This window comes from Colletotrichum costaricense (genome assembly GCF_030867565.1).
Source record: "Colletotrichum costaricense strain IMI 309622 chromosome Unknown Scaffold_5.1, whole genome shotgun sequence".
Classification (NCBI taxonomy): domain Eukaryota; kingdom Fungi; phylum Ascomycota; class Sordariomycetes; order Glomerellales; family Glomerellaceae; genus Colletotrichum; species Colletotrichum costaricense.
The window spans coordinates 1,128,899-1,154,646 of record NW_026848234.1 but is presented as its reverse complement, the minus strand read 5'-3'; the positions used below and the strand labels follow the sequence as shown (position 1 = coordinate 1,154,646).

The 25,748-nt window shown below is 51.1% G+C and overlaps 7 protein-coding genes across 7 annotated transcripts; 4 read left to right on the top strand and 3 right to left on the bottom strand.

Moving 5' to 3' along the window:
• Nucleotides 1–6,149: 6,149 nt before the first annotated feature.
• CCOS01_05532 (uncharacterized protein) lies at nt 6,150–6,254 on the top strand (the record flags this gene model as incomplete). Its single annotated transcript, XM_060453711.1, has 1 exon — nt 6,150–6,254. The coding sequence occupies one exon, from the start codon at nt 6,150–6,152 to the stop codon at nt 6,252–6,254; it is 105 nt and encodes a 34-aa protein (XP_060315483.1).
• Nucleotides 6,255–6,306: 52 nt separating this feature from the next.
• On the top strand, nt 6,307–7,461 carry CCOS01_05531 (uncharacterized protein; the record flags this gene model as incomplete). The annotated part of the gene is made up of 1 exon (XM_060453710.1): nt 6,307–7,461. One exon carries the CDS (start codon nt 6,307–6,309, stop codon nt 7,459–7,461), a length of 1,155 nt encoding a protein of 384 aa, XP_060315482.1.
• A 345-nt stretch (nt 7,462–7,806) lies between these two features.
• On the bottom strand, nt 7,807–9,609 carry CCOS01_05530 (major facilitator superfamily transporter; the record flags this gene model as incomplete). The annotated part of the gene is made up of 4 exons (XM_060453709.1): nt 7,807–8,126; nt 8,202–8,440; nt 8,504–9,346; nt 9,407–9,609. The coding sequence occupies 4 exons, from the start codon at nt 9,607–9,609 to the stop codon at nt 7,807–7,809; spliced, it is 1,605 nt and encodes a 534-aa protein (XP_060315481.1).
• Nucleotides 9,610–13,147: 3,538 nt separating this feature from the next.
• On the bottom strand, nt 13,148–14,229 carry CCOS01_05529 (endoglucanase-4; the record flags this gene model as incomplete). The annotated part of the gene is made up of 2 exons (XM_060453708.1): nt 13,148–14,021; nt 14,075–14,229. The coding sequence occupies 2 exons, from the start codon at nt 14,227–14,229 to the stop codon at nt 13,148–13,150; spliced, it is 1,029 nt and encodes a 342-aa protein (XP_060315480.1).
• A 1,125-nt stretch (nt 14,230–15,354) lies between these two features.
• CCOS01_05528 (uncharacterized protein) lies at nt 15,355–15,936 on the bottom strand (the record flags this gene model as incomplete). The annotated part of the gene is made up of 1 exon (XM_060453707.1): nt 15,355–15,936. The coding sequence occupies one exon, from the start codon at nt 15,934–15,936 to the stop codon at nt 15,355–15,357; it is 582 nt and encodes a 193-aa protein (XP_060315479.1).
• Nucleotides 15,937–17,736: 1,800 nt separating this feature from the next.
• On the top strand, nt 17,737–18,570 carry CCOS01_05527 (calcineurin is a calcium-dependent; the record flags this gene model as incomplete). The annotated part of the gene is made up of 2 exons (XM_060453706.1): nt 17,737–17,826; nt 17,995–18,570. 2 exons carry the CDS (start codon nt 17,737–17,739, stop codon nt 18,568–18,570), a joined length of 666 nt encoding a protein of 221 aa, XP_060315478.1.
• A 234-nt stretch (nt 18,571–18,804) lies between these two features.
• On the top strand, nt 18,805–19,002 carry CCOS01_05526 (uncharacterized protein; the record flags this gene model as incomplete). The annotated part of the gene is made up of 1 exon (XM_060453705.1): nt 18,805–19,002. The coding sequence occupies one exon, from the start codon at nt 18,805–18,807 to the stop codon at nt 19,000–19,002; it is 198 nt and encodes a 65-aa protein (XP_060315477.1).
• Between the last annotated feature and the right edge of the window lie 6,746 nt (nt 19,003–25,748).

Here is a 25,748-nt window from a genome sequence, read left to right as displayed (position 1 = left end):
TGCGTTTCTCTGGGTAGACGTTCCATGTGAAAGCGCTCATGGTTCCAAGTCTGGTGGCTCCGTGCCACTGCCTCTCACAACGCAATTCCAAACTCTGTCGGTGAAAGAATATTGGTGGATAAAAGGATTGAGGCCTGAAATCGTTCCTATGCCATCCCGTCGTCTGTTTCCCGAATCGTGTATTGATAAACAAGGTTGGTCGGATAGATCGCTGATTTCGGAGCTGACCTGACTACTGCACACATCAGTCAACCAATCTTCGAGATACCAACAGAAAGTTCAACTAACCTGGCGAAAGGAATTTGCCTCAGTCTTCATCTTACTCCTCTGTTCAACAATTTCCCAACTGTTCCTGAAGCCAAGAACATTAGGTTGTGCTCATGGATGACTTTCAACTTCATGCTGAAGGGAATTATCCAACCAAACTACACCATCGCCGGCACTTATCAATGTTGACCTGCATTCGTTTGTTTCCTTCCTTGATACCTCGTCGTAAACGACTGACGGACTTTCTGCACGTACGAATATTCTCGGGCCTCAGAACTCTCCCCGTTCTTGAGCATAGTTCTTTGCTTCTTTGTTTCGTTCCACACTCTGTCATAGAATGGTACCAAAACTCAGCCAGTCTCTTTTTGGTTCAGTTCCCCTGCCACACACATGATTGTCGCAAGCCTCTTGGTGAACATGTGTACTGCGGCCGCCGTTTGAACTCCAAAATCTGCATCGATAGCTCAAACTTCAGCCGACAACAGCGATCAAGTCATGTGTCGCCGATTTGAAACGAAAAGTTTTGATCGAATATGGGTCCTCGAAGCGAGTTTTGGTCTTTTGTTTATTGTTTGCAGGTCGAAAGTTGTTATTTTCGGATGGTGCTGCGTGCAGAACCCTTAGTGAAGAGACCTTTGAGTTCCAGCGGGACCTCATGTCGATTCGGAAAGCTGGATGCTATTCACAAAGAAGCTCTCTGACAAATGCATGAGCAGAAAATCCTATTTCCATCATCCAAGGGAAGAAAAATGGTTCCAGGAGCAGTGTTATGTAAACCATTTTCAATTCCGAATTCCGCCAGGAACGAGTGGGCAAGAAACAATGTCCGCCAGTCCCGTCAAAGCAAACCCGCTAGTGGCGGGAAACCGCTGCGCGGGACAGCGTGGAGAATGCGGGGAGATCTACGGGATGTGGCACGGCTCTTTCCATTTGATCGCTACGTCCATTCAGGCAGGGGTCAAGACATGACTTCGTATCAGCACACGCACATAGATGGAAATGAGAGATATGTCTGGCTTTTTTTCTCCGCTGGAGATCAATGAATTGTATCTGCATAGTTCTAGAAGGCTTAAAAAGCAGGCCTAGTCGCCCATTGGTTACCAATCTCTTGCTCACTGAAGTTTGCAGGCGATGGCTAAGGTAAGTGAGAAAATAATCAAGGTGTCGTTCATTGAAACTACAACCCGTAGCATTCAAATTAAAGTCGTTTTTAGCTAAGACAATTACTGTTCAATCAATTTCAGGTTCCTGTTCAACTCCCGTAAGAACACCACGATTTGGAAGTCTTGTCCAGTCCTCGAGCAAGATACATGAGTGGGAATGACTCAATAACAGCTCTGACATACCCTTGTCTGCTGTATATGGTTACCTGACATTAAGGTTTTAAGTATTATGCCCTAAAAGCATCATTTCTATCTTATAGATGTTCATTCCTATGAATCCAAACGAGACGCCGTTGAAGCAAAGACAGGCGTCCAACTGAGGCAATCGTTGCTAAAAATTAGCAACGAAAGCGGGCAACGCTACCTGTACTACGGGCTAAGAGCAAGACACCTTCCGTTCAAGTGTCAACCCAAACCCTCTTTTTTGTGATAGAACCAGTCACAGCAATCTTGTTGCGAAGATGTGTTGCAGAGCAATGTCAACGCGCATGCCAACCCTTGCACCTCACCGTCTCATTACCTAAGTAGGCAATTACGCATAGTCCCTCATCACGACATCGGGAACTCCATTAAGCTTCCCGGTATCCACATGTCATCCCCGGGCCAAGTGAGATCGCGACGAACTTCAAATCTCGATTAAGTTCCGGGGTTGGGTGAATGCCCGACTCTCACGGTGACTTGCTCTTGTAACATCTAATATCTCTTCAACGAGAATTTCAGTCAATTTGACGCCATACGTCGTAGGTTTGGAGGAGTGCCGATGAGTTGAGATCGGGCAACGCCCAGGCCCCAACAAGGGTAAAGCAGTGCCAACCATGAGCCGCGGCTCTATTTGGCAATGAGATCATGGCGGCTGTCGTATGGCTCTCTACATTACTAGGTCTTATTTAGCGGCGGTTAAAAGGTGACGTATGAAGAAATGGCACGCGCCTCCATGGTTCAGAGAGTATGGCTTTCAAAGGCGCCGGTAAGTATTCGTATAAGATATGCTTCAAGGCCTAGAAATGCTAGGGATTGTACACAACATTGGCCACTCTGCGGAATAAAGCATAGTACTCAAGTTAGAATGCGTTCGAACTGCGTTCGCCTACATCCAAAGCATCGTTAACCAGTCCTTTTAGTGTCTAATCATGTCTTGGATAGAGAGCTTCGCCATAAGGGACGAAATCCGCCTGTGGCCTTGAAATTAACAGAATTACGTGCAGGTTCTTGGCGTCCGATTTCTGCCATTACTTGTCCGCTTCAAGGTAATCGTTCGAGGCAATCCGGGGGGGGGGGGGGGGGTGGGGGAGAACACATATCCATTGCGTTGCTTTCCACTTCCAAACCTTAGCCGGTGCTGAATGAAGTACGCTGAGATTATAGGGGTTTTACAATGCCACCAATCGTACTCGTTGGAGTGGCCGTATCCTACATGCATAGTCATCATGTCCGTGTAAAGATAGTCGGCTATCTATTCTTAATTCATCTGCCGTAGCGGAGGAGAGTGAATACCGTAAGCGGGCGCTATCTTTGGCGCCCGCCTACGCAGGACCCAAAGACATACTTCTGAAGGTTCGTGCCGAGATGAGGGGTGAGCGGGCGACGGCGGAGAAACCCATAACCACGCGTACGCCGCCTGGAATACTCCGAGCCGAAATGGTGGCCAAGTCGCTTTCCGGGGACGGATGGTTGGTGCATCCGGTGCCATGGGGAACAGATTGTAGGTAGAACACCGGAAGTCTCCACCAACCAGATGGCTCCCTGAGAGAAGGGTCGGAAAGTTACGAAGTGCATTGTATGGCTGGCCCTTCGAAGATTCCGTTGGGCATGGGGCGTGGTGTACATCATGAGAATCGCCTTACTATCTGAAAGGGGAGAAAAAATGCGCAGTGCTGCACATGGCAATCCACGGTTTCGGGTCTGCAGCAAGAGACGAACACGGGCAAAGTTCAAACTTTGGGCGTTGGGGGGCCAACTTGCAAGTGGTTGTTATTGTTGTCGCACAACTCGCCATCGGCAGTATAGGTAGATGTTCTGCTCAATAGTGTGCCATCCTATGTTTTGGGGCCGTCGAAGAGTAAAGGGTTTCGAAAGTCTGACTCGCCGTAGGGCTTAAACAGCGAGAATTACTCCGGGCTGGTCTGCTTAAGTAAGAAAACTCTATGCCCTGCGTGTGTACTAAGTTCAGACATCGCTCGACATTGGTCTTCTGTACGGCTTCTAGAATGACTAGACGCGAATTAAACGAGCAATTTACACGATGTGTGTGCTTGCCTGACTCTCATGTGTACAGTCTAGATTCCATACGCTTCCTACTTCATCTCAAATAATCTACCACGAGAGTAAAACATCGTTCATGATTCAATGGGATACATCGATGGGGCTCAAGATATCAGCCCACAGACCATGACGATCAACATATCTGTGCAACCATAATAGTCCAAACAAGGCAAGTGTCGAGAGCAGAAGCTCTTCCCATCACGCCCAACCACGGCCCGTGGGCAATTAGCATTGCATCCAAACAACAGCCCGCACGGAAGCTTCGTGGACTTCAAGTGTTGCTCTTTTTTCTCGTGAAGTTGTGTGAATGTTCAAGCTACCGTAGCGTGTGTGAGGTGTTTTGATCGGTTCCCAGAGTCGGCGTTGATTACTTTGCACACATAATCGATGCGTCATTGACGCTTTCACGATAAGTGCAAGCCGTGACGCTTGACTGATTCCTGCATAAGTGTCAACCACTCCTGTCTCTGCCGTAGCGGCAACCGTTCGCATGCAGTGCCGCGACCTAAGTGTATGAGATCTCCCTCCACGATGGTGCTACTGGGAATTGATTGGCTCACTATGAAAGAGAGACGAGATCTGGGTTTGCCACCATCATTTCGGATGACTTGCCTGATGAATTTTCACTTTTGAGCAACTGTTGCCAAGTGATTGGCAATGTGAAGATGGGCAACCTTTGTATACGCTTGCTCGAGCTTCGTCCAATGCAGCGCGACGGGAGGGGACCCGATCACATTTGAGGCCATCTAAGGCTGGCGGCTGAGGTACGGACGACTTCGAACGTAGACCCGATTAGGAAATATTGAGGACCACTTAAAGTTCCGTCGTGCCGGGTTTCCTGCAGACTCCGGCCGGCAGCAGCAATCGGCTCGGTATCGGCTCGCATTGGATCCACTTGCGCACTCACACTGAGAGATATTTGGGTTCTGTGAGACTCTCTGAGTTCAGACGTCGTCGTAGGCAAGTGTTTGCAACAGTTCCCGCGCGGAAACGAAGACTAAAGAATTGAATTGTAGTTGTGTGAAGCAGGATCTTTATGTGTGAGCGCCGAACAATCATCTGCCACATGTTCTGCCCGTCATTTCCAGTAAGATACCTGCATGCAGGCCAACTCTCCCAACTTTATCGGGGACAGCTCGGACCATCTTGGCAAAAGCACATCGAGCATTCTCTGCCCCGCCAGTGCCGTGAAACGATGCAGAGAAGCTATGGGCAGAAGATTCCCGAGCAAGTCACAGTCTACCACTGCTAGGCGACTTTTTGTGGATAAAACTTCCGCGCGGAAGGTTCATGGTATTCGCGACATCGAGCGGTTTGGATCCCCGGCGACAGACTAGCATAACTCTGCCTGCCGGCGTCAGCTACCACATACCCCCCCCACAAACCTTATCGCATCCATCATCTCTAGCAGGAGGAACTATGTGTACAATCCTCTCAGTGTTCTCCTTGTCACAAGTGTCGGCGAACCAAGACCTCGGTACCATGCAAATCGGCAACCGCAAAAGTCCCTCTGGCCCTCATCGACATCTACACAGCTTTCTCAGCCCTAGGGAGACGGAAATGACTCGGCCGCGCGTACTGCTCTGGCCCGTGGAGGAACACTGGACGATACGATGTAGACTACCTACGGTTCAGAAGGTTACCGTGGAACACACGAATGTTCTTCCACCTGGGCCCATTACCTCGAATTTCTGCTCGACACCAGAAGCAGGCCGTCGATCGTTGGCGGCCGTCCTGCACACCACCACCACCCCACAGATGGCCCTGCTTCTAGCCTGCCTACCCTAATCGTGGATAGCTCGTACCAAAGGTACCTATCCAGGTTTCCCGGTCTTTCGGTTTGTTTACACGCACCGAGGCTCACACACTGTCACATACTCTCATACATCCCTCGAGACGCCGGCCTAGGCTCCAGCTGCTCCTATTGCTACTACGCCCTGAATCCTCTTATCTGAATCACGTTTTCAGACTTTCCAACTAGCAGTTGTCTCTTGCCCACCAATGTGACCCACAGCCTTACCCTATATCAGCAGAGTTGCGCTCCATGCCGGGCAGCCGGGACGTTTACCCACCACTGAGAGCTACCTGGCATTCTAGTCGCGTTTATCAACTCTAATCCTGTTTGAAAGACCGTTAAAGTTTCCGTAGGCACAAGGAGGAGACGCGCTAGTGTACTGACCTGAGTCGACCCGAGAACTAATTGACACCTGTCCCGCCGTACTCAAAAACTAGTAGCCCCGCCACCAATTGTCTTGGCTCTACGTTTACCGGTCTGACTTACCCAGCTGAACTCTTGAAGACTCAACTCACATTGACTTGGCATTTCGGACAAACACCACTCCATATCAACGCAATCATGACAAACATGGACACAGCCCCAAACTCGGCGCATCGTATCGACGTCAACACCCGGAGGCTACGAAACTCTTGTGATTTCTGTACTCGATCAAAGCTGAAATGCGATCAGTCAAAGCCGGCATGTCATCGCTGTCTCCGCCGTGGGCGAGATTGCGTCTACAGCCGGGTACGGAAAGCTGGCCGGCCACCCAAAGTTCCAAATAAAAGACATAACGCCGTCGCCCCAATGTGGGAACACCCAGCAGACCACAACAGAATGGACTTTCTCCCGTGCACGCCCAGCCCGAGTGATGCTTCTTTCGGCAGCATTAGCAGCAGCAGCATCAGCAGTCGTATCGGTAGCATCGACTGCATGGCAGACACGTCGGTAACCGATTTTTCTGACAGCAGAACTTCGACCCCGTCAACTGGCGAAAACATGGAGGCGAAGCTTCTCGACTATTTTGACGGCGTGCCATCTGACTGGAACAACCGTCCGGGATGCTTACCTGCACCTCAAGATCTTGACTGGTTGCTACCTTACAGTATCGACATCAACAGCCCCCTTTACGACACAAACTTTCCCATGGAAGACCTCCTCGCTCTGGAAATGCCTAGCCCCACGTTCACTTCATCATGCTTCTCAATGGAACAATCATCACCTTCTCAGTCAATGCACCAGTACATGGGCATCTCAACGCCGGACTCACTACCGGAACTTGGAATGTCGTATCCAAATCACACCCCAAGAACCGAACAAACAAAGTTAAGCCCAGTATCAACACCTGATGTGAGCCAAGGGAGCGAGACACACCAGCAACTATCTATTCCAATGAGCGTCCCTGAGCACACATCTCATTCCACAATGACCAAGGAATGCAACTGCTTCTCTCTCGTCTGCCAATTGCAGGAGTCAGTGTACCACCACACGCAACTTTCAAGTGAGATGGACTCACAAGTGCCGCTCGGCATACTTCTCGACATTGAGAGCTCCATACACCAGACTGAAGGAATTATCCGACACTGCCAGGATTGTAAGCCGCGTTCATCTCACTTCATGATGATGCTATGCCCCGTCATCGACTGGGTCGTCGATAGCTTAGGCAAGGTTCTCCTCCGCGGAGCTGCTCCCGACAGCGCATCACCGCCATACGAGCAACCAACCAAAAGTATGCCGCAGGTCGGCGACTCGGGTCTAAGCGGCGGAAACGGCGAGATCCCAAACCTGTGTATTTATGAATTGCTCAAGGGCCGACTTCGGAGACTTGGGCGGATACTCAATGGGATAGGTGGCGAAACACAGAAGGATCCGGCCGATGAGCCTGTCTATTTGGATTCGGACTGTTTGGTGAATGCAATGGGGACCATGGGGCAGGAGATCCGCACAAAGTTAGAATATCACCTCCGGTTAGTGGAAATATGGTTGTCTTGATGTAGCGCGATTGAGAAAACAATGACAAACTAGTATTACCACTTGGTCAACACGTGTGGTAAAACAAGACGAAGCCAAGTTCCACTCGCCCGTGACTGCTATAGATGCATGCGGAGTGCTTACGAAAGATTCAGTTCGAGATCTAGCCAAGTGAAATAGTTTAGACTTTGTCAACGGAAAAAGTCATAGTGTGTACCGTAGAGATTGAAAAGCTTACATCATACTCTCGTTCTCGGCACTTTGACTTCCGTTACAGGCAAAATAGCGGTCAATTAAGTGAATACGCGTATCCGACCCCCAAAAAGCTCCATTGATGTATTCCTACAGGAAGCCTACAGTCTGCAATCAAGCTTCCCGCACAATATCATGATCATACTCGGGGTTAACCCAATCCGGCTCTCCGGCCTTTGCTCGAAGTGCGCCTCCAAACCTATGCAATAGACCCAGCGCCGGTATGCAGAAAAAGATGGTAATGATACCGTGTCCTGCAAACGTCCAAGTGTAGCCCACATTCGTCACCCAAGGCGCGATGAAGAAGGGATCGATGAAGGCGCTAAAGTTGAGAAGCACCGCGTAAAAAGTAATCACAGCCATGCTCTGAAGCGGGTACGCGTCGACAATGTACGAGCAGATGGCCGTGTTGCCCATTTGAATTCCCGCGCCGACTGTAATTGGACAGCAAGGTCAGTATATACTTTTGAGGCCTTCGCTTTTTGAGAAAGGTAGTTGGTTCAACATACAAAGAGCAAAGGCCACCTGGCCCACCATCCAGTGGTATGCCTTGTCGATACTCACACCCCAGATGATGAGGCCGATGGAGGTGAGAAGAGCGGCGGGATAAGCCAGCCACAGACGCATCTCGGCTGTTTTGACGCCTCCATTGCGCTTTGCGAGCTTTATCACAAGCCAGTCGCTTAGCTGTCCGGAGAAGAAAATTTCCGAGATCAGAGTTCCGATAATCAGCCCGATGAAGAAGAGTCTGTAACATCTGTTGTTAGCTTCCATTGCCCGGTTTAGGAAATCTTCAATCTATGTCACCTACCCCTGGACTTGCGGCGAATAATCAATGTAGGCCACGGGGATCATCGTGATGACCGACAGCACCCACCAATACCACCCGAAGCAGTACACCCCCGTTGCGATGGGCACCACAGAGAACTTGAACAACTTCCCGAAGCGCACAATCGACGCCCACGGCTTGGGATGCTTCATCGCCGGCACGGGCTTCACATTCAAGAATCCCAACTTCTTGGTCCTCGTAACATTCACTGCCTCTGGCGCTGCCGTCGGTCCCACAGCCTTCTCGTCTATGGAGCCGTCTGTGGCGCCAGACACGACACCTTTGGTCTTGGAAAGCATATAGTCCCTCGGATACAGCGTCTCGGGTAAGAAAGCAAGCTCCGCGACGAGGATGACAGCGAAGAAGATGGCCGTCATCCACTGGATCCAGTAGTGGTCGATCAAATCCACGAACCCACCAATCAGCGGGCCTGCAAGGAGACCCAAATCGATGGCCAGAACCCAAAGGCCGACCTTTTGTCCGCGCTCGTGCTCGAAGAACATGTCATTGATGATGGCCAGGCCGACCGTCGCGGCGGGACTGACGCCAAGCCCCTGGAAGAGGCGAGCCGCCATGTAACCCCCGTACGAAGGGGCCTTGGCGGCGCCAATGGTCGCGGCGAAGGCGACGACGGTGCCTGCGATGAAGATAGGCCGACGGCCGATGATGTCCGCGGGGGAGGACCATATTAAGGGGCCGATGGCGAGGCCGAGAGCTGGGATGGCGACGGTCCAATTGACCATTTCGAGAGTGAGGGAGTATTGCTCCTGTAGCTCGGGGAAAGAGGGGACCGTTGTAGTCGTGATGTAGGTGAACATGAAGTATCTGTGTTTGAACCAAGTCAGTCTCAATATTCGCCGCGGAGCTGTGTGAGACTAGACATACAATGCCATCACGATGGCGAGAATTGTGTTCTTCTGGAAGGGGGACCAGTTGAGGGGATCCATGGCGTCGCCCGCGACGGGCTGAGGATGTACGCTGAAGCCATCTTTGGTCAATGTGACCTCCTGTGTCGTCTTGCCGATGCCGTTCTCCTCAGGTCGCGGCGATGAGCCAATCTTCTCCTTTTCTTTCACCGAGTCGGCCATTGTGAGTTGCAGACTTGTAGTCTTTCGTAATGGCTCGATGTTGTGGCGCAAGCAAATGATCCAAGTGGCTTGGAATTGAAGGTTATTAGAACAATGAAAAACACTAGGGGTATCGTTAGAAAGACAAAAACAACCTCCAGAACCACGGTGATTCAGAGCATTCTTTCATCGACGCGATAATGGGATGGACCTGCGCATATGTATATCAAAAACCCTGCACCACCACCCTCCCCTATCTATAGAAGTCAATGATCAATCGACTGTCCGCATCCTTGTAGCCTTGTCTGCACCATATTCCACTGCAGGAATCAAGCCAGGACTCTGTGAGACAAGCTTTTGGATGGGCACAAGTCTTGCAGCAGCATCAAGGCACCATAACAAACCCCCTGCCATCGAGCACCTTCCCCCCAAAAGTAGTATTAGTCAATGCCATTGAATAATTCCTCCCTCGAGTCTCATTGGTCGATTCCTGGTTTGCTGCCCTGGCGTGTACTGCAATCGAGCATCTCTGCCCGGTAAGTGGTCGTAGAACGTCAAAAGATAAGGCCGCGGGGTGGAGAAAAAGGGAAGGGGGCTTCGGAGGCACGGGAGTGTGCCGGGGCGAGGGGAGGACCCGCCAAGAGATAAGAAAGAATGCAACGGCAGCTCTTCAAGTCCTTATCTCCTCCCTCTCAAGCAGCAAGCCTTCTCCCTCCTTTCTCCCATCCCAACTCCCCACGCTTCGCCAAAACTGGCATTACCGCTGAAGATGACGCTTCCTAGTCAGATTTTCTGCCGTTCGACTGATAAGATGCCGCGTCCCAAGATGCTGGAACTGACGTTTCTTGTCTCAATACAGAAAGTCTGTCGCACGACGTGCAGCTACCTACTTCAATATTTTGCGGGGAATCTTCAATCCGCCTCGCGTGGCGGTCCGGGTCTCACAGTTGTGTCGCTCATTGCCTTATTACCGGGTCTCATGATGACTTCATTGCTTTGATTCTTCAGCTTTTAATCGTTTGAAACGCCGGCGATGCGGTATCAAGCAACGCGTGCGCGATTAATCGACGAATTAACATATCTCATCTCGCGACTGCCTTAGGGCTTATCTTGGCGCGGGCGAGCCTTCGTTCTGTCGCGGCATGGCAGATCTCGTTTCGGCGTCGAGACCGATCCTTCTCTAGGAATTACAAACTCGGCACTCGAGCTGTCTTCATTTCTAAGCGAGCGCGACTTTCTGTGTGAGGCCGGGGTAGGCAAGCAGCTCACTGCCTCCCTTGGCGAGACTAGGACTGGCAAGACTCACTGGGCTCAAGTCTCACACTCGCACTTGTATTGCAATCGAACTTGGGGATCCTATGAGTCTCAAAATCATGTCACTAAGGTGCGACGTAGACAGGAATATGGGGTCAAAAGTCCATCAAAGTCTGCCGTGCTTGAGGTGAGTCGGCCATTCGACAATGATTGGGCTAAGATGAAGTGTGTTTGAGCAATACCGATGATTAAAACCATGCAACATCTTCATGCCGGGCGATAAGCGAAATCTTTCAAAGGAGCCAATAGCGACTGCAGGTCGGACTGTTGTCAGGCATATTCTTACTACGCCACATTACCTATTAAGACCTGCAGGAGAGCGATGCGGCGCATGAAAGAATGTTGTGGCTATGTTTATAAATCCGACCTCTTATGAGTAGCTTTGTATATCATCCATAATTCTATTAAAATCCCAGAAGCCCACTACAACCAACTCTCCTGTCGTGAAGTTCGTTGGAGATGTGATAGACGTCTACTACATGGACCTATCTCAAGAGATCGAGAATTCGAGGCACGCAACCAGCGCTCCACTCACCGCAATCAAACTTCACCTTGGCCCTTCAATTGCTTGGCTAATCTTAGTGTTGAAGGTTACTCTAGCTATCAGCGCTACCTAGTCGTTTATGTTGCTCGAGTAAAGTGCTGCCTGGAATTCTATCACTCTTCAACCAGTCAGGAGCCTTGATGTGGTAAATTCAAAAGGTCCATGAGAGGCGAAGTGTAGATCATCTGATGAGCATCCTTTGAGTGAGAAATCCCTATGAATGCTGTCGTCTACCAATCTTTTTACTCTGCCAAAGTATCCCATCCAGGGGCGCAACGAGACGCCCAACGCAAGCTTGGACCCAGATATAAGAATCTGCTTGTTGTCACCTTCACTTAGAAAGGATTCAAATTGAGTACTTTGTTGATCGATAAATCGATACCAAAGGCTCTCCGGCACAGAATGTATGGTCTTGATGTTCTCAAGCAGTCCACTATGTCCACATGATTATTGAGAAAGAAGACCGCGCTGCCTGCTCACTCATGAGAGCATGCTGCATGGCCTGCATTGTGAACCATGATCTTTTTCGTAGGGTTTTGATACGTTTTTTTACTTGAAAGATGCTGCAGTACAACTAACACAAAAAGAGAAATTAAGTAGAATGCAGTGTAGAAAATCTCTTGATTCTTCTCAGTGGGGATACGTAAGAGGTAGCAGCATCTATATCATACGGGACGGGTTGTTGTCCCGCAGTAGGTAATTCATCGGTATCGTACGGCAGTAATAGGCAGCGCCATAGGTGGCGCTGCGACAACATTGGATCGTAAGCACCAAGATGCGTTACAACGTTAGCTTGGTAATGAGACTAATATGAGTGGATAGATCCCTCAAGGCTCAACCCGAACAGGACGGAGTAGTTATATATGCATAAGATACAATTACCCAACATTCAACAACCCGGCGAAATGTATCCCAATCAGGAGAAAATATCAAACCTCCCAAATCTCATAAATCACCGACTCACAAACTCCTTAATCAAGTCTTCGGGTGACCCGGCGCCCACAGACCATCAGTCCAGCACGTTCCAGCCCCAAGGGGGGAACCCGAAAGGGAACGGAAAGGGAAACAAAGTTCGGACGAGACATGGATTGAGAAAAACAGTCATCGTTTCCAACATAGTGTTCACCTGATACAGGATCCTCGATGCTCTATATGACGAGGGAACAGGCACCGAGCTGCCAGAAGAGGGATCCCTCTCCATTCCTGAGAGAAAGCCCCACAGATCTGCCGGGCTGATTACTCGCCTCTCCGGCTTGTCCATGTCTTCTGGGGTGATTAGTAATATAATTAAGGCGAATTAAACTGCATTCAGGAAGGAGTCGAAGCGCAATCCCAACACTGACATTAGGAACTCTTCATCGCGATTCAAGCACAGAACAAATTCAGTCACATAGGCGAGCAATGATTAAGTGAAGTGTATAAGCAGGACCATTCTAGTCCGCCCTTTCCATTCGTCTAGTATACTCCGGCACGGCCGTACGTAGCTAGGTAGTAAAGGTAGAAGTCTTTTTGTCCAAGATCCACGTCGGTGTTGTACACGAAAACCAACAAGTGTCGTTATAGTATATACAAGTGAAAAAGTCCAACAAAGCAATCATGTCTTCATGAGCCTAGTGGGTTGAGCTACCCTCTTTCGCCAAAGCGGCTCGGAGTTGGCTCGAAGTGAGTCCTCGCCTCTCGCTCTCAGTTGAGACGCGAAATTTAAACGCGGCGGACGACGTCACGGGCGTGCTGGCGGGCCATGCGGCGGGCCAGGCTGCGCTTGCGCTTCTCGGCGCAGGAGGGCTTGCCAGTGGCGGCAGGCTGCTGGGCAGAGACGGAGCTGGAGGCAGGGGCGGAGGTAGCGACGGCCTCAGCAGCAGCGGTGGTGGTGGCAGCGGCAGCAGAGGTGACGGCGGGGGCGGTGGAAGAAGCGGCGGCGGCAGAGGTGGCGGTGGCGGCGGGAGCGGCGGAGGAAGCAGAGCCGGAGCCGGAGCCGGAGCCACCGAAGACGGAGGGAAGGGCAGGGCCAGGGATGGAGTAGCTGGTCAGGGAGTTGTAGATGGAGATGAGGATACCGGCGTCGGTGGCCTTGTAGAGGGCCTCACCCTTGGTACCAGCGGGAAGGTCAGAGCCGGAGCCGGTAACCTCAATGTTGAGGCACTGGGGGTAGTTCTGGGCACCGTTCTCCTGGCCAGCGGAGTGAAGGGCAATGATCTCGTGACGGAGAACGTAGTTGCCGGGCTTCAGGGAAGTGGGGATGGTGACAGCCCAGGAGTTGTTGGCAGCAATGAGCTCATCGGAAGCCCACTTGTTGGCAGAGGCGTCAACGAGACCGGCCTCAGCGATCTTGAAGAACTCGAGGGAGGTCTTGTCGACGGTAGAGCAGTCAGTGCCGCAAGAGGCGAGGTAGTCGATAACGGGACCCTTGTGAGACTCGGGCCAGGTGTTCCAGAAGATCTGGAGCTTGTCACCAGCGGCGACCTTTGCGGTGAGCTTGGCGTTCTCGGAGTTCTTGTGGCAGATGATGTCGGCAGCGGCGTAGGAGGAGGGGTCGACGAAGCCGTTGTCAGTGGCGGTGTTCTTCCAGCCGTAGCTACAATATTGTCAATGTCAAAGTTGCTTTGAATCACATGGTGTCCCACTTACACGTCGGGGGGGCTGCTCATGTAAGGGAGCGAGGTGACGTCGTAACCGGCGAACTGCTCAGAGCCATCGGTGAAGTAGTTGACGTGACCGTGGGCCATGACAGAGGCGGCGCCGGCAATGGCGGAAAGGACAGCGGAGTTCTTGAAGGAAGGCATTTTTGCAGATTTTCCAAAAGTGTTGAGTTTGGTGTTGTTGGATGTAGTTTTCGTTCGTGGAAAGAGTGGATATTGACTTCAAGTCGTAAAGATAGTGAACTTCAATCAATGAAGTGTTCAAATGAAAGAAATGTGCTGAAAAGCGGAAAAGAGTGTGGGAATGGAAAGCTGCGGGAATGAGCCTGTTGGATGAGGAGAAAAAGAGTAGGAGCAGACGATGTGAACGAAGAGAAGAGGACCTTATATCTCGAGATAGCCCAGAGTAGCGCTCATGATCGTGGGTGGTGGCGCATACCTGCGTTGCGTGGATGCAAGCAATTTCGACCACGCCCATCAGGAGACAGTATCGATTCTCATCCCATGTAAGCCATGCTAGGACCACTGCGGCCCCGTCTCCGTCCCTCACGGAGCAGAGCCAGGGGTCATGTCCAAGGAGTCCCTGTGCAAATCCATGGCCGGGCGGTGTCCAGGCTGCGTTGGCCAGGCACAAGTTGATTGCGAATGGGTTGTGAATGTGATCGAGTGGAATCGTAAGGCGGGGGGGGTTCGACGTTGAAGCAGGAGGCGCCCACCCTGCATCGAAAAGGAAGGGGGTCGTGGGGCCGGCGTCTACCCCCCGTTGTTATCCCGGGATCTAGAACCGCAAGCAGAAGCCGAAGCGAGGCCATCGCGGCTGGAAACGTGCCCATAGGTGGAAAGGCGGGAAACAAGCGGGGGTGGTGGCCATGCCGAGCAGCCATGGCGAGATCAAGCCGTTTCAGCATAAATGAAGGTGGTGACTTGTTGTATCCCGTAGTGCAGGGTTGAAGCAAGGTGACCTAGTGCACGTTGGCCGCTGGCGGCGCGGTAAACAGATCTGAGGCGCCAAAGCAGCGCAATTATGGCGGGCATCTTGTTGCTCGCTTGTCGAGAGTGGTAAGATCTGTCTGTTGGTTCTAAGGTGGCATATGAGCGACATCGAAAATCATAGTAGCATCTGCTGTGAAGATCTGTGAATGATCCACCCAAGGTTAAGCTTAGGGACCGGCAAGCCTTCTTGGGATTGACAGAGGCATTAAATCGTGGATTAGCATGTTAGTTCGGAGTCAGTGAGCCGAAGCGCACTTCCGCCCACATCATATTGGGTCAGTCAGCAAAGGTTAAGCCAAGCTTGCAGTAAGCATAAGTGGCAGTGAGGAGAAGAAATGAGATTGAGGGCGACGGGATGGCAGTTCGTCTGAGCGTTGGAAAGGGGAGGTGGGTGGTCAGTGCTGGCTTGTCGAGTTTGCTTCTGCCGCTGATACTGGCAGCAGGGCAGTGCTTGGCTGGCAACAGCGAGTGACCCTCGGCTGGCTGGCTTACTGGACACATGCAGGCCAGGTCTGGACGAGTTCCAGTGTGAGCCGATACCCGATTGACTGGAGACTTGGAGATTGAAGCCCTGGAGGGATGACGAGTCGAAGCGGGTAAAGAAGCAAACTGGGGTGGATAGCGGTGGAGGAAACGGGTTGGCACGTCTGTGATGAGGCGAGGAGGGATGCAGGCCGTAATTCTTAGGGCTTGACGCCTTGCTTGATGGGTGATCCAGCATATCCAGCTGTTCACAACAAGCAAGCATGGCAGGCTTGGCGATGCTTGGTTCTCATCTCGAGTCCTCAATCCAATGTCTGGCTTCCCACTTGAACTCCGACTTGGGAATCTTGGACGACGGAGCCGAACTGTGAACATCGTCAAGCCCCCTGGTATCTATTCTCGAAGCAGCGGATCTGGTCGTGGAGCCTGACTGGCCTCAAGCTCCATTTGGGAGCTGATCAGCCTCGATACGGATTTGTATGCAAGCTTCGTATCAATAACGGGCGACAGGCCATTTGCCCCCGTAGCCATTGCCTTTCTGGTTCGAACTTCACGGGGCCCAGTGGAACTGCCGGTGGGCGCTTGTGCGAGCGGTGAGAATCTCGACGATAAAAATGGTGGAAAAGCCGAGAATCGAAATGAACAAGTGGAAAGGAAAGGGTCAACTGCCGCCAAGTTTCGACAGCGCAGGTCTGGATGACAGGGAGAGTCTGGGACTCTACACTAGGTGGTGAGCGCATGTCGTTGGGCTTCGGGACAGCAATCTATTTGCAACTTTGTGAAAGGTCTCGATCTGTGCTCGACGGGGTTCAGGCGAGTAAAAATTCTGTCTTCTTGATGTGTGCCTGCAGTGCAGCGCAGGGTGTCATCAAGGGGTGATGCTGGCCATGCAGCCATGCCATGCTCATTGCTGCTGGTCGATGAACTCGGTCTGGTCAGGGGTGCAGCCGGAAGAGGAGTCTGTTTTCTTGGTGATCGTCGCCTCCTGGTTCCCGCAGGGTGCAGCCGCAACTCTGTGCCTGGACCAAAACCCTCTTTTTTCCCATTCTCGACTTTTCTTCGGACTCCCACTGCTGACTCATCTGGATCCCAAGGGACTTCCGAACTCGACGAGAAGGAGTGACCAATAGTGTTGCAGGGCTCCTCCTCTTCTGGTCCGTCATGTCCGCAGAGGCTCCAGGGGCACGCAGCAGGCACGCCGGGTACGCAGTTGCGTGAAAGCATGACCGCATGGGCTCCTGCCGCTGAGCGCAAGTTCGGATGGCCCAACCAGGGCTCATCTCACCCGCGCCTCTTCTGAGAAACAGCCATTGATGATGGAGGAAGTTCCTTCCTGCCAGCAAACAAATCGTTGCTTGTCGAAATCAATGATAGCCATCCATGTGCCTTCCCGGAGACCCAAATTCGCGCGGCCTGAAACTGCAACCTCCACTTCCACCTCCTTCCACTCCACGTTCTCGTGGGTACGTACCGCCACAGGGGTGGAGCTAGATGAATCCATGGATCTCGGTCAGTGGATTTCCCTCCTCAATGGATCCACCCATCATCAATTCTTGGCAGCCATGGGCCAAAAATGTCCCTTCCTTCCTTCCTTTTCTCCTCTGTTCAATTTATTTTGATTGTTCCTTCCAAGTGTCCTGCACGGCATCGCCAGCTTCTGCCTTCCGAGACCCTCGCTTGATCTGGCCCGTGCTTCTTGCCCATTCCCAATTTTTCGAGCCTTTTGCCAATTCTTTCCTAATTCTCCTCTGATGGGACGGATATTGGATCGAAAAAGGAGGTACTTCCCTGTCTCACCTCTTCCTGCCAATCTGTCTAAAGTGCAAATGGATCAATATCTCCGTGCTCCCATGTCTCGTCCCGTGCTGTTTATCCGATGACGTTATGCTTCCATCAATCTTCTTTCCCCCTCCAGGCCCCGTCCCTCCCACCTACCGTGACTTTTGGGGGCCCCTGCCGGCCACTTACCGACACCGTCCCACCCGACGCGTCTCTTACGTAGGCAGCTTTTTTGGGTAGAAGCTTCCACACAGGGATAGAACCACTTCCTTCAGACACTTAGAGAGGCGCCGTAATTGTTACCATTTACCTAGCAAACATCGTCCGACTCGGAGACCTCTTCCGTCCACTTCACCGGAGCCGTGTCCGTCTCCGTATTTCGCAACATTCTTGATAATGCCGCCCAAGAAAGCCACTGCCGCCGCGCCCAGCCCGTTGGGTGAGGCTGACGCGAACCGCGTCGTGGGCCAAAACACGGCCGCAAAGGTACGCAATCGCGCAGATATCTCGACATTCTTGAAAGAATATGTGTCTCATTATGCCGTCCCATGATTATCGTCTGTCACGAGTCGGATGCCAGGATTCTCTTTTCTATCGCCTTCAGAAGCCAATGCCGTGACACAGCTCCCAAAGCTGACACCGTGACACGTCCAGCCCGCCGAGAAGCCGGCGCCAAAGTCCCGCAAGCGCAAGTCGGACGCCGCTGCCGACGGTGATGGTGACACCGGCGCCGCTGCGCCAGCTCCCAAGAAGCAGGCAACCAAGAAGGCTGCTGACAAGCAGGGTCCCCTCCCGGACCTCTCTGAAATCCAGCTCCCGGGTGACGGTGAGATGAAAGTCCCCGTCTTCGACACCTGCGACATAGTCCGCACCAAGATCCGCGCCATCCTTCAAAAAGAAGGTGTCACAAAGGCAGCCTTCCTACGCGCCATCGTCAAGGCCGCGTACCCCGCTGGATCGGACCACAAGATTGCTCCCAACTTGCTCACCAATTTCATGAACAAGAAGGGACCCGCGTCTGGCAACACCAGCAGTGTCTTTTATGCGGCCTATGTCTTTTTTGAGAAGCTTCGTGTGAGGGATGGCAAGCCCAAGACCAAGAAGAGAGAGGAGATGGAGAACGAGTGGCCTAATGGCATGGATACCGAGCAGCAGTTGGACGGCTGGGTTACTTGCCTTGCTGGTGAGAGGCCTCATATTGACAAGTATGGCAAGACTCGTTTCCATTAGCCGCGGGAGGCTGTGTAATTTACGTTTTTGACTATTCGATTTTCTCCCCCCTTCGTTTAAGCATGTTTTCTTGGGGATATTGAGGGCGCAGTTTGGGCTAGTGCGAATTATCACACTCTTTTAAGACGAATCTTTCCAATACAAGCTGATCTACCTAGCAAGGTGCCCAAAGACTGCCCGAGAACATGCGAATATCTCGGCCGTCCGAAGTGAAGTAAACCATTGGCTGCTGGAATGATGACTCGAGTATCTACACCCAAGCGGAAGGGACGGCCACTTTACCGATATATCTGCGACGGGGGTGGGTCAGGGATACCGGACCACCGGCACGGACGAGTCATCGGTACCCTACGGAGTACCTCGGCTTCCCCCGGCCACGAAAACCATTGCCATTCACAAACGTCCTGGCTGCTCCCATCCTGGCCCGGCTGAGGGCCCAGTGTGTTGGGTAGCTCCAGTCAACCAGTCCAGCATTTCAATCCATCTCTCGCTCGCGGCCGGCTGGGCACACTCTGCCCTTTCCTTGACACAAAGCTTGGCGACCCCCGTTGGCGCCTTCACCCCTGACCCGCTCTGAACAACAGACAACGACACATTCGGTCTTCCACCACGGCGCCTGGCCACCTGTTGGCCTGGCTGTTTTGTTTCGGCTTGCATTTGACAGGCTGTGGACAGCTCTGGTAGGAACTGGTCGGAAAAGTCGGAACAGATGCTTGCCGCTCTTCATCAATAAAAAGCAAGCCATTGAATCCGCGTCAGCGACTATTGTTTCAACGATAGAGACTCGTCCACAAGGACGCAGGACGTCCGTGAGATGATGACGATATGGCAGCATAGTGGTCCATTAATTCGTTCATTTAGTTTGCCATCTTGACTGGAAAGGGAAATCGGCTCGTAACATGGAGGCTTCCGTCTTCTAAGCTTCAAGTGGATATTCTGCAGGTGTGGTCTGGAATCTTGCTTCTGATGGATGAGTCTTTGTCAATACTGCGGCCTGCTATGTGCGGCAAGGATATGACAGCATATCGCGTTCCGCAGGAGAGAAAACTGAGACTTATCGGTATAGTCGAGGTCGCTTTTCCGCAGTGAATGAAATTTCAACAGATAGCACAGGTATTTAGTTAAGTATGCGATTTTCATGCGGTGCGAACTACTTCACGGTTCACCAAGGATAGAATTGAGGAGCAGTCGAATAGAATGATAAGCATACAGACTCGTATTCACCGTGTACGTGATTGTTGCTGGCCGAGATTCAAACGAAACTGAAGGACAATTGTATCAAGACCCCATCGCATCGCCCTTACATAGCCGCCAGCTTGACCCCAGCAGCAACTTGGCTTTGATCCAGCGACTTATATAGCGCCTACATCCGTTGCTTCAATGATAAAGGAACCGACAACCCCATTCCTACACCAGCAGCATCCCTGAGATCATGACAACACCGTCCACCGGCATGGACGTCCCTTCAGCTTAAGAACTCCTTTTCCCATATTCCTCAACTGCATCCATGCCCTGTCAATATACGTCAGGTACTCTGGTCTGGAGATCATCAACTCCTATGAGCTTCCCGACTCAACTCGGGTTGTTGTTCTGCTTCCCTGAACTCAACAACTTTTCCACCTCCCCCGGGCTTGTCGCTTTCACCACCCTTTACTGGCACCTGCTATTAACAGACTTGATGCTTGCACCATGATCCCAAAGAAGTCTCAACATCCTGGTTGTGAATCGCATAGTCCATGGGCCTCTGTCCACGGCCGATGAGTTCCGGGGAAGCCCCTCTTTCCAGAAGCAGGGTCGTTGATTCATACTGGTCTTCGCAAACAGCCTTGCATAAGGGCGTATGGCCTGTACCGTTCTTCACTTCAGTATTGGGATGTATGTTGTCGTCCGAGATAAGGATTCCAGGGTAGCCGGCCATTTGACAGTAAGGTGAAGTGCCGTGTTACTACAAGGGGTCGCAAGTGGTTGGTCAGGCCGTACACCAGCTCGAACCAACCGTCGGGCTGTGGACTAGTCCATTCCTCTCCAGCTATGCAGTGCCCAAAGCATTAGATGATGCCCATACATGGCGATGACCTCCTCCTCCATCTTAAGACAGTAACAAAAAACCCACTCTCGTGGACGAGAGAACAGCCTGGATTATAGGACTCTCCAGAGAAAATCGTTGCTGGACTGACTCCGATGTTGGACCCACGCTTGATAAGCTTTGAGAGGATGTATGAATGTCGATCAGAAATTCTCCAACAGTGCCAGGCTTACCCTATTGCTATCATGTAGTCATAAGGTCGAATGTTCAACATCTCTAACAACAGGTCGACTTGAGCCGTTTGGTCCCTTCGAATAGCCGCATTTAAAAGGACCAGTCCCTGATCCCCTGGCATGCGTACGGAAGCTCCAAAGCTGATCAGAACTCGTGCGCAGACTTCGTAACCATGTTCGAGACAGACATCAAGAGTTGATTTAGCTCCGTCCCCAGCCTGGTTCGGATCGAGGCCAAGATTCATTAGGATGCAAAGCACGCCGACTGAACCTTGCCTCGCAGCTACTATCAAAGCCTTAGACATCTCCTTTGAAGATGGCAAGCTCTTTTCTGCCCCAAACTCGGCTGTGGTTGCTTTCGCCAGAAAACACATTACGCTATACAGATTGTTCGACTCCAGAGAGACTACTAGTTTGGTAGCGTCAAGGGTAGAATGCACGGCTTTTCCATGAAAGACGGCTTGTTGGTCCAAAATCTTGAACTGGTCGAGGAATTCGTTGTAGTCTTCAAGTATAGTTTTGATCTCGGCTCTGTAGCTTATAATAGACTTGCGTTGCTCGTACAAATGTGAGAACATCAACAGTTGGGATCTATGTTGTTGTGTAGGTTGAAGTAATTGTAGACCATCATATAGGAGCCGTGGGAAGGGGCCGATTGAACGAGTGTTCAACGAGACTCAATACTCGCACTTACAAATTCGAGCTCCACGCCTGATTATCTACTTCCGTTCAATGCAAGGACACCCAAAGCCTTGAGCTCAAGGGTATCAGTAGGGAATTGACTCCTCAACGCGGGAACCACGCAGAGCAAAGCCTCTGTATGTGTTCCCAGACCGGTGTCTACGAACATATCCACCACTTTCGTGACCAAAGAACTTTCCATCCTCAAATTCCGATAGACACGGTTCATAGTTGATTTGGCATTGTTGAATTCGTTTGGGAAAGGGCTTCTCATCAATGCATCCTTGAGCCCGAGAAGCAGACAGGTGAGAAGCTTTTGAGCGCAGATATCGACGAGTGAGCTTTTTGTACGAATGAATTTGATTTTAGCTGACATGGCATCGACTTGGCGATCCTGGGCGTTTGCCTTCATGAGATGCTCTATGAAAGTGCACCAACCCCAAAGTCGAAAAACTTCTCTAGGCTTGAATGCACGGCTTGTTTGACCACTTGTGTCGTTCGACTTCTCCTTCTCCAAAGCGGTCTAGGTTGGAGATTTCTTATTGTCTGAGGAACTCAGCCACAGATCTAAGAGGGGGAGTTTCTCTTGCTCTTCAAACTGAATGATCGCAATACTCGATTCCCATCGAACATTGAGGGGCTACCAGAGGCTTTCCTCGAACTCGCTGTGCTCATGAAAGGAGATTATTCTGGCATTCTCAACTAGTTCAGTCGCAGATTGTTCTCCAAGTCTGGATTGATCGTTGAGGACAATTGCCCATAAAGTGAGACCCAAGATCCCCTCAACATATGCCGCAGCCTGCAGGTCGACCCGGAAACCCTGGCGAAATCGTTTATGAAGCATTCCTGTCCAACAAAAAGTGATTCCAGGGATCCCGATGCAGTTGCTCAGCGAAGCAACCCGCAGGCTTTCCCAGCTGCATCAACTCTGAGAAGTAGAGCGGACGCTTTGCGTGGTTGTGCCCGCTTTGACGACACCCAGGCATTTGGGAGGAAAATGAGCACCCTGTGAATCAATGTTCTCGTAAAAGATCAGGCATCATCTGCTGCTCACAACTGATGGCGTCGTTCCTGCGACAAACATTCTCAATGCGAACACTACCACGTTTAGACAATCCGTTATTAAACACCCGGATAGAGTCTTGTCCGATATCAGCTCTTCTACCTGAGACTCCTTCTGTGATAGGCTTCCAAATTATCTGACGACTTCACAACTCAAAGGCAGCTGGCTCTTTCACAAAAAGACCGAAAGCCTGTTGGACCTGCTTTTGTCCCTGTGTTCTTTTGATACCATTCCGTAAAATTACGAAAGGACGTGGGATAATTAGTCTAGCACGTTGTGGTTTGGTGGCGTTTGTCGCCTGTTCCTCGACTTTTAGATAGTAAGATAAGATTGAACCTGATCTCGTCTGAAAATGATCGTAGCTTGAGAATAAAGATTGGCGTCTGTGAAAGCCGCCCTGTTGACGTTCAATACATTTACTGCCAATGTCAAGTACATCAAGCCCGCCACCCATGGGCAAGTCTTGAACATGACCACATATTTTGAAGAAAGCTTCACCTAGGTTACGGAAATCGGTAGTGTAAGGTAGGGATAACCGGATTGTAAAATTAGATACTCGATGCTGCGACTTCGTCCGTCCATCAAGGCCTTACGTGCTATTCACGCCTGCAGCGTTGGCATCGCTATGAAGGATTTCTGCTACAAAGCGAGGATTTAAGTGGAAGGGAATTTAGCAGATAGTGGCTTGATTCCTCTAGGTGCGCGACCCATTAGGGGTCGTGTCTCAATACTGTACGACGGGCAGTCGTCTCGCGGTAGGCAGTATCGTACGGCAGTAGTGGGCAGCGCCGCATGCGGCGCTGCGACAGTTTTCTAATCGTAAACAACTGGAAATTGCAGAGCCTGCGTCTTTCATGGATACATGATTGATAAAAGTTAAGACGCGGGAAGAAATTTCATTTGTAGGTAAATTCGCTTCACTCAAGCCAGGTACTTTTGCAAGTTGGACTTGATAGACCTGCTTATCCAAAGAATGGCGCAGCTACTCCGAGCAGTATCATACTTCCACTCTGCAGGTGAAACAAGTATACAAGACTGTTCGCTTGCTAGATTAGAGTCCCTACGAAGTCTCTATGCAGAGAAAGCTTACAACGGCTGATTTGGTTTCAGAGACTGACTCTCTAAGCGCCTGCATGTTGAGTTCTTCATACTCCGAGTGACTTACCACTAACATACGCAAGAACACAACATGCGAGGAATCTTTGCGGTATAAATTAATCAAATTTCGTCATCTCAGAAACCCACGAGTGGCCAAAATGAAGTCGAGCTCGACATTTTCGTCTCACTCAATATCAATCGGGTGTCGGCAGCAAATCATCCATGTCGCGTGAGCTTATGGCCTGAGAACCCTCAAGTGCAAATATGACGTGAAACTTGCTAAAAGTCCTTCAACAATCAATTGAGCAATACGACCGGAATTGGGGTCTTCTTAGACTCTAAGCTTTGCCGATTGTCCGGTAGCGTGGAATTTTTGAGGCCGAGATACCCGCAACCCCTGGGCCTGCTGCGCCCCAGAGTGCATGCAACTTGAAAGTTTCCCAGGCTGGATGGGATTGCTGAGCAATAACATCGAGGAGTCGCATTTTCCATGATGACTGTGGAAGCATCTCCTTCACGAAGTCGCATTGACCCGGAATGGGGTGCTTAGCTGTAGGGACATTCACTATTTGTTAGTTGTTGGTCCTAGATAGATGGCGGCTGTGTTACGTGCGAGTTTGTCAATACGACACAAGGAAGCATGTTTGCAGTGATTTGATTTGACTTTGCAACCGCGACCGGGGGCTCAGTCTAGTCCAACAATACAAGCAATCAACACGACACTTAGCCGAGAGTAACCCGATCGAGTAAATACTGGTTTTCGGCGGCTGGCTGCGAAAATTGCAGTCACTGCATGGGGGCAGTATTTTATGTAATAATTGGTAACTCAAAGGCCTAGAAGGTCTCGGTCTTTTAGTTCTGTAGAAACCCGTCTGACGACCACCATTGCAGCTTGCCGTAACGTATCACTGCCGGCCGTGTTCTCCATGTCAATTAACTTGATTGGTGGAAGGGAGCCAGCAAGTATTTGGATGATCAGAGGAGACTACAGTCGCATTTGAGCCTAATAGTTACATCGGCCGCGTATGGTCCTCATAAGTCCCAACTATCTTGCCCGTTTGAGCTGTGTCACTTGATGCAAACAATTACCAGGTGCGATTTGATCACTCTTTGCTTTTCCAACACAATGCCAAGCGCTCAGCCACTATGTAGCTTCATGTTGATGGATACCTCCGCAGAGCGGGTTGTCAAAGCCCATCACGAAGACAAAATATCGATGAGTAAAGTAGACCTAGGCGGCACGGAGGCGTGGAGGGCCAATCGACTGTCACTCGGTCGATTTCAACTACTGTCCCCACCCTCGAGAGTCGCAAATACGCATAAATAGCGTCAAAACTCTCCCACTCTCTGTTTAGTTTAGCAAGGTTTTGGCGAAGGACGGAAAGGCCATAAATCGGACCCGATGCCGATTATAGGTGACGACAGCAGAAACACAAGGAAAATTTTAGTGCTTTCGTTCGGCCAAGCTTTCTCTAGTATGTAGTTTAAAGGCCCAAATGTTTCGTCAGCTTCACATTAGACGATCCACACAACCCCTATCTCCCCTGGTGGGATGAAGATGCTACGACGCTCTGGGCTCATCCCGACAATCTGACTCGTCGGTCCCCTGCGTTGCAGCGAGCACTGTTCTAGAAACGATACCAAGCCGAAATCGCGCTCGGATCACTGAACCTCTTTGACCATTGCTGGGCTGGCCACCCCGCAAATTTCATGATCTCCACCGTCAACGCTTTGGCGAACTGCACAGTCAACCTCCGTGGCGGTACAAGATGGGGTCATCGGTAAATTAATCCGCCAACAGGATGAGGCCGGTCTAGAAGGCTCGGTTCCAAAGTAATGAACCCCTTGTGGCCGCGGACTGCCGCTGCGGGGTGCACCCCAGCTAGCAGTCTATCCTTGTTAAAGTTCAAAAGCTCGGGATTGGTTGTTTAATCGGGTTTAATCTACGGAGCACCTCCTGTCTGCCGATGGCCGTCTCCACCAATCATGCCCGGCTACTCCAGGAGCCCAGCATCTAGCTGAACACGCGGAGAAGGGAGGGAAGACGAAGCTCTCGTGGCTCTGAACTTTCGCATCC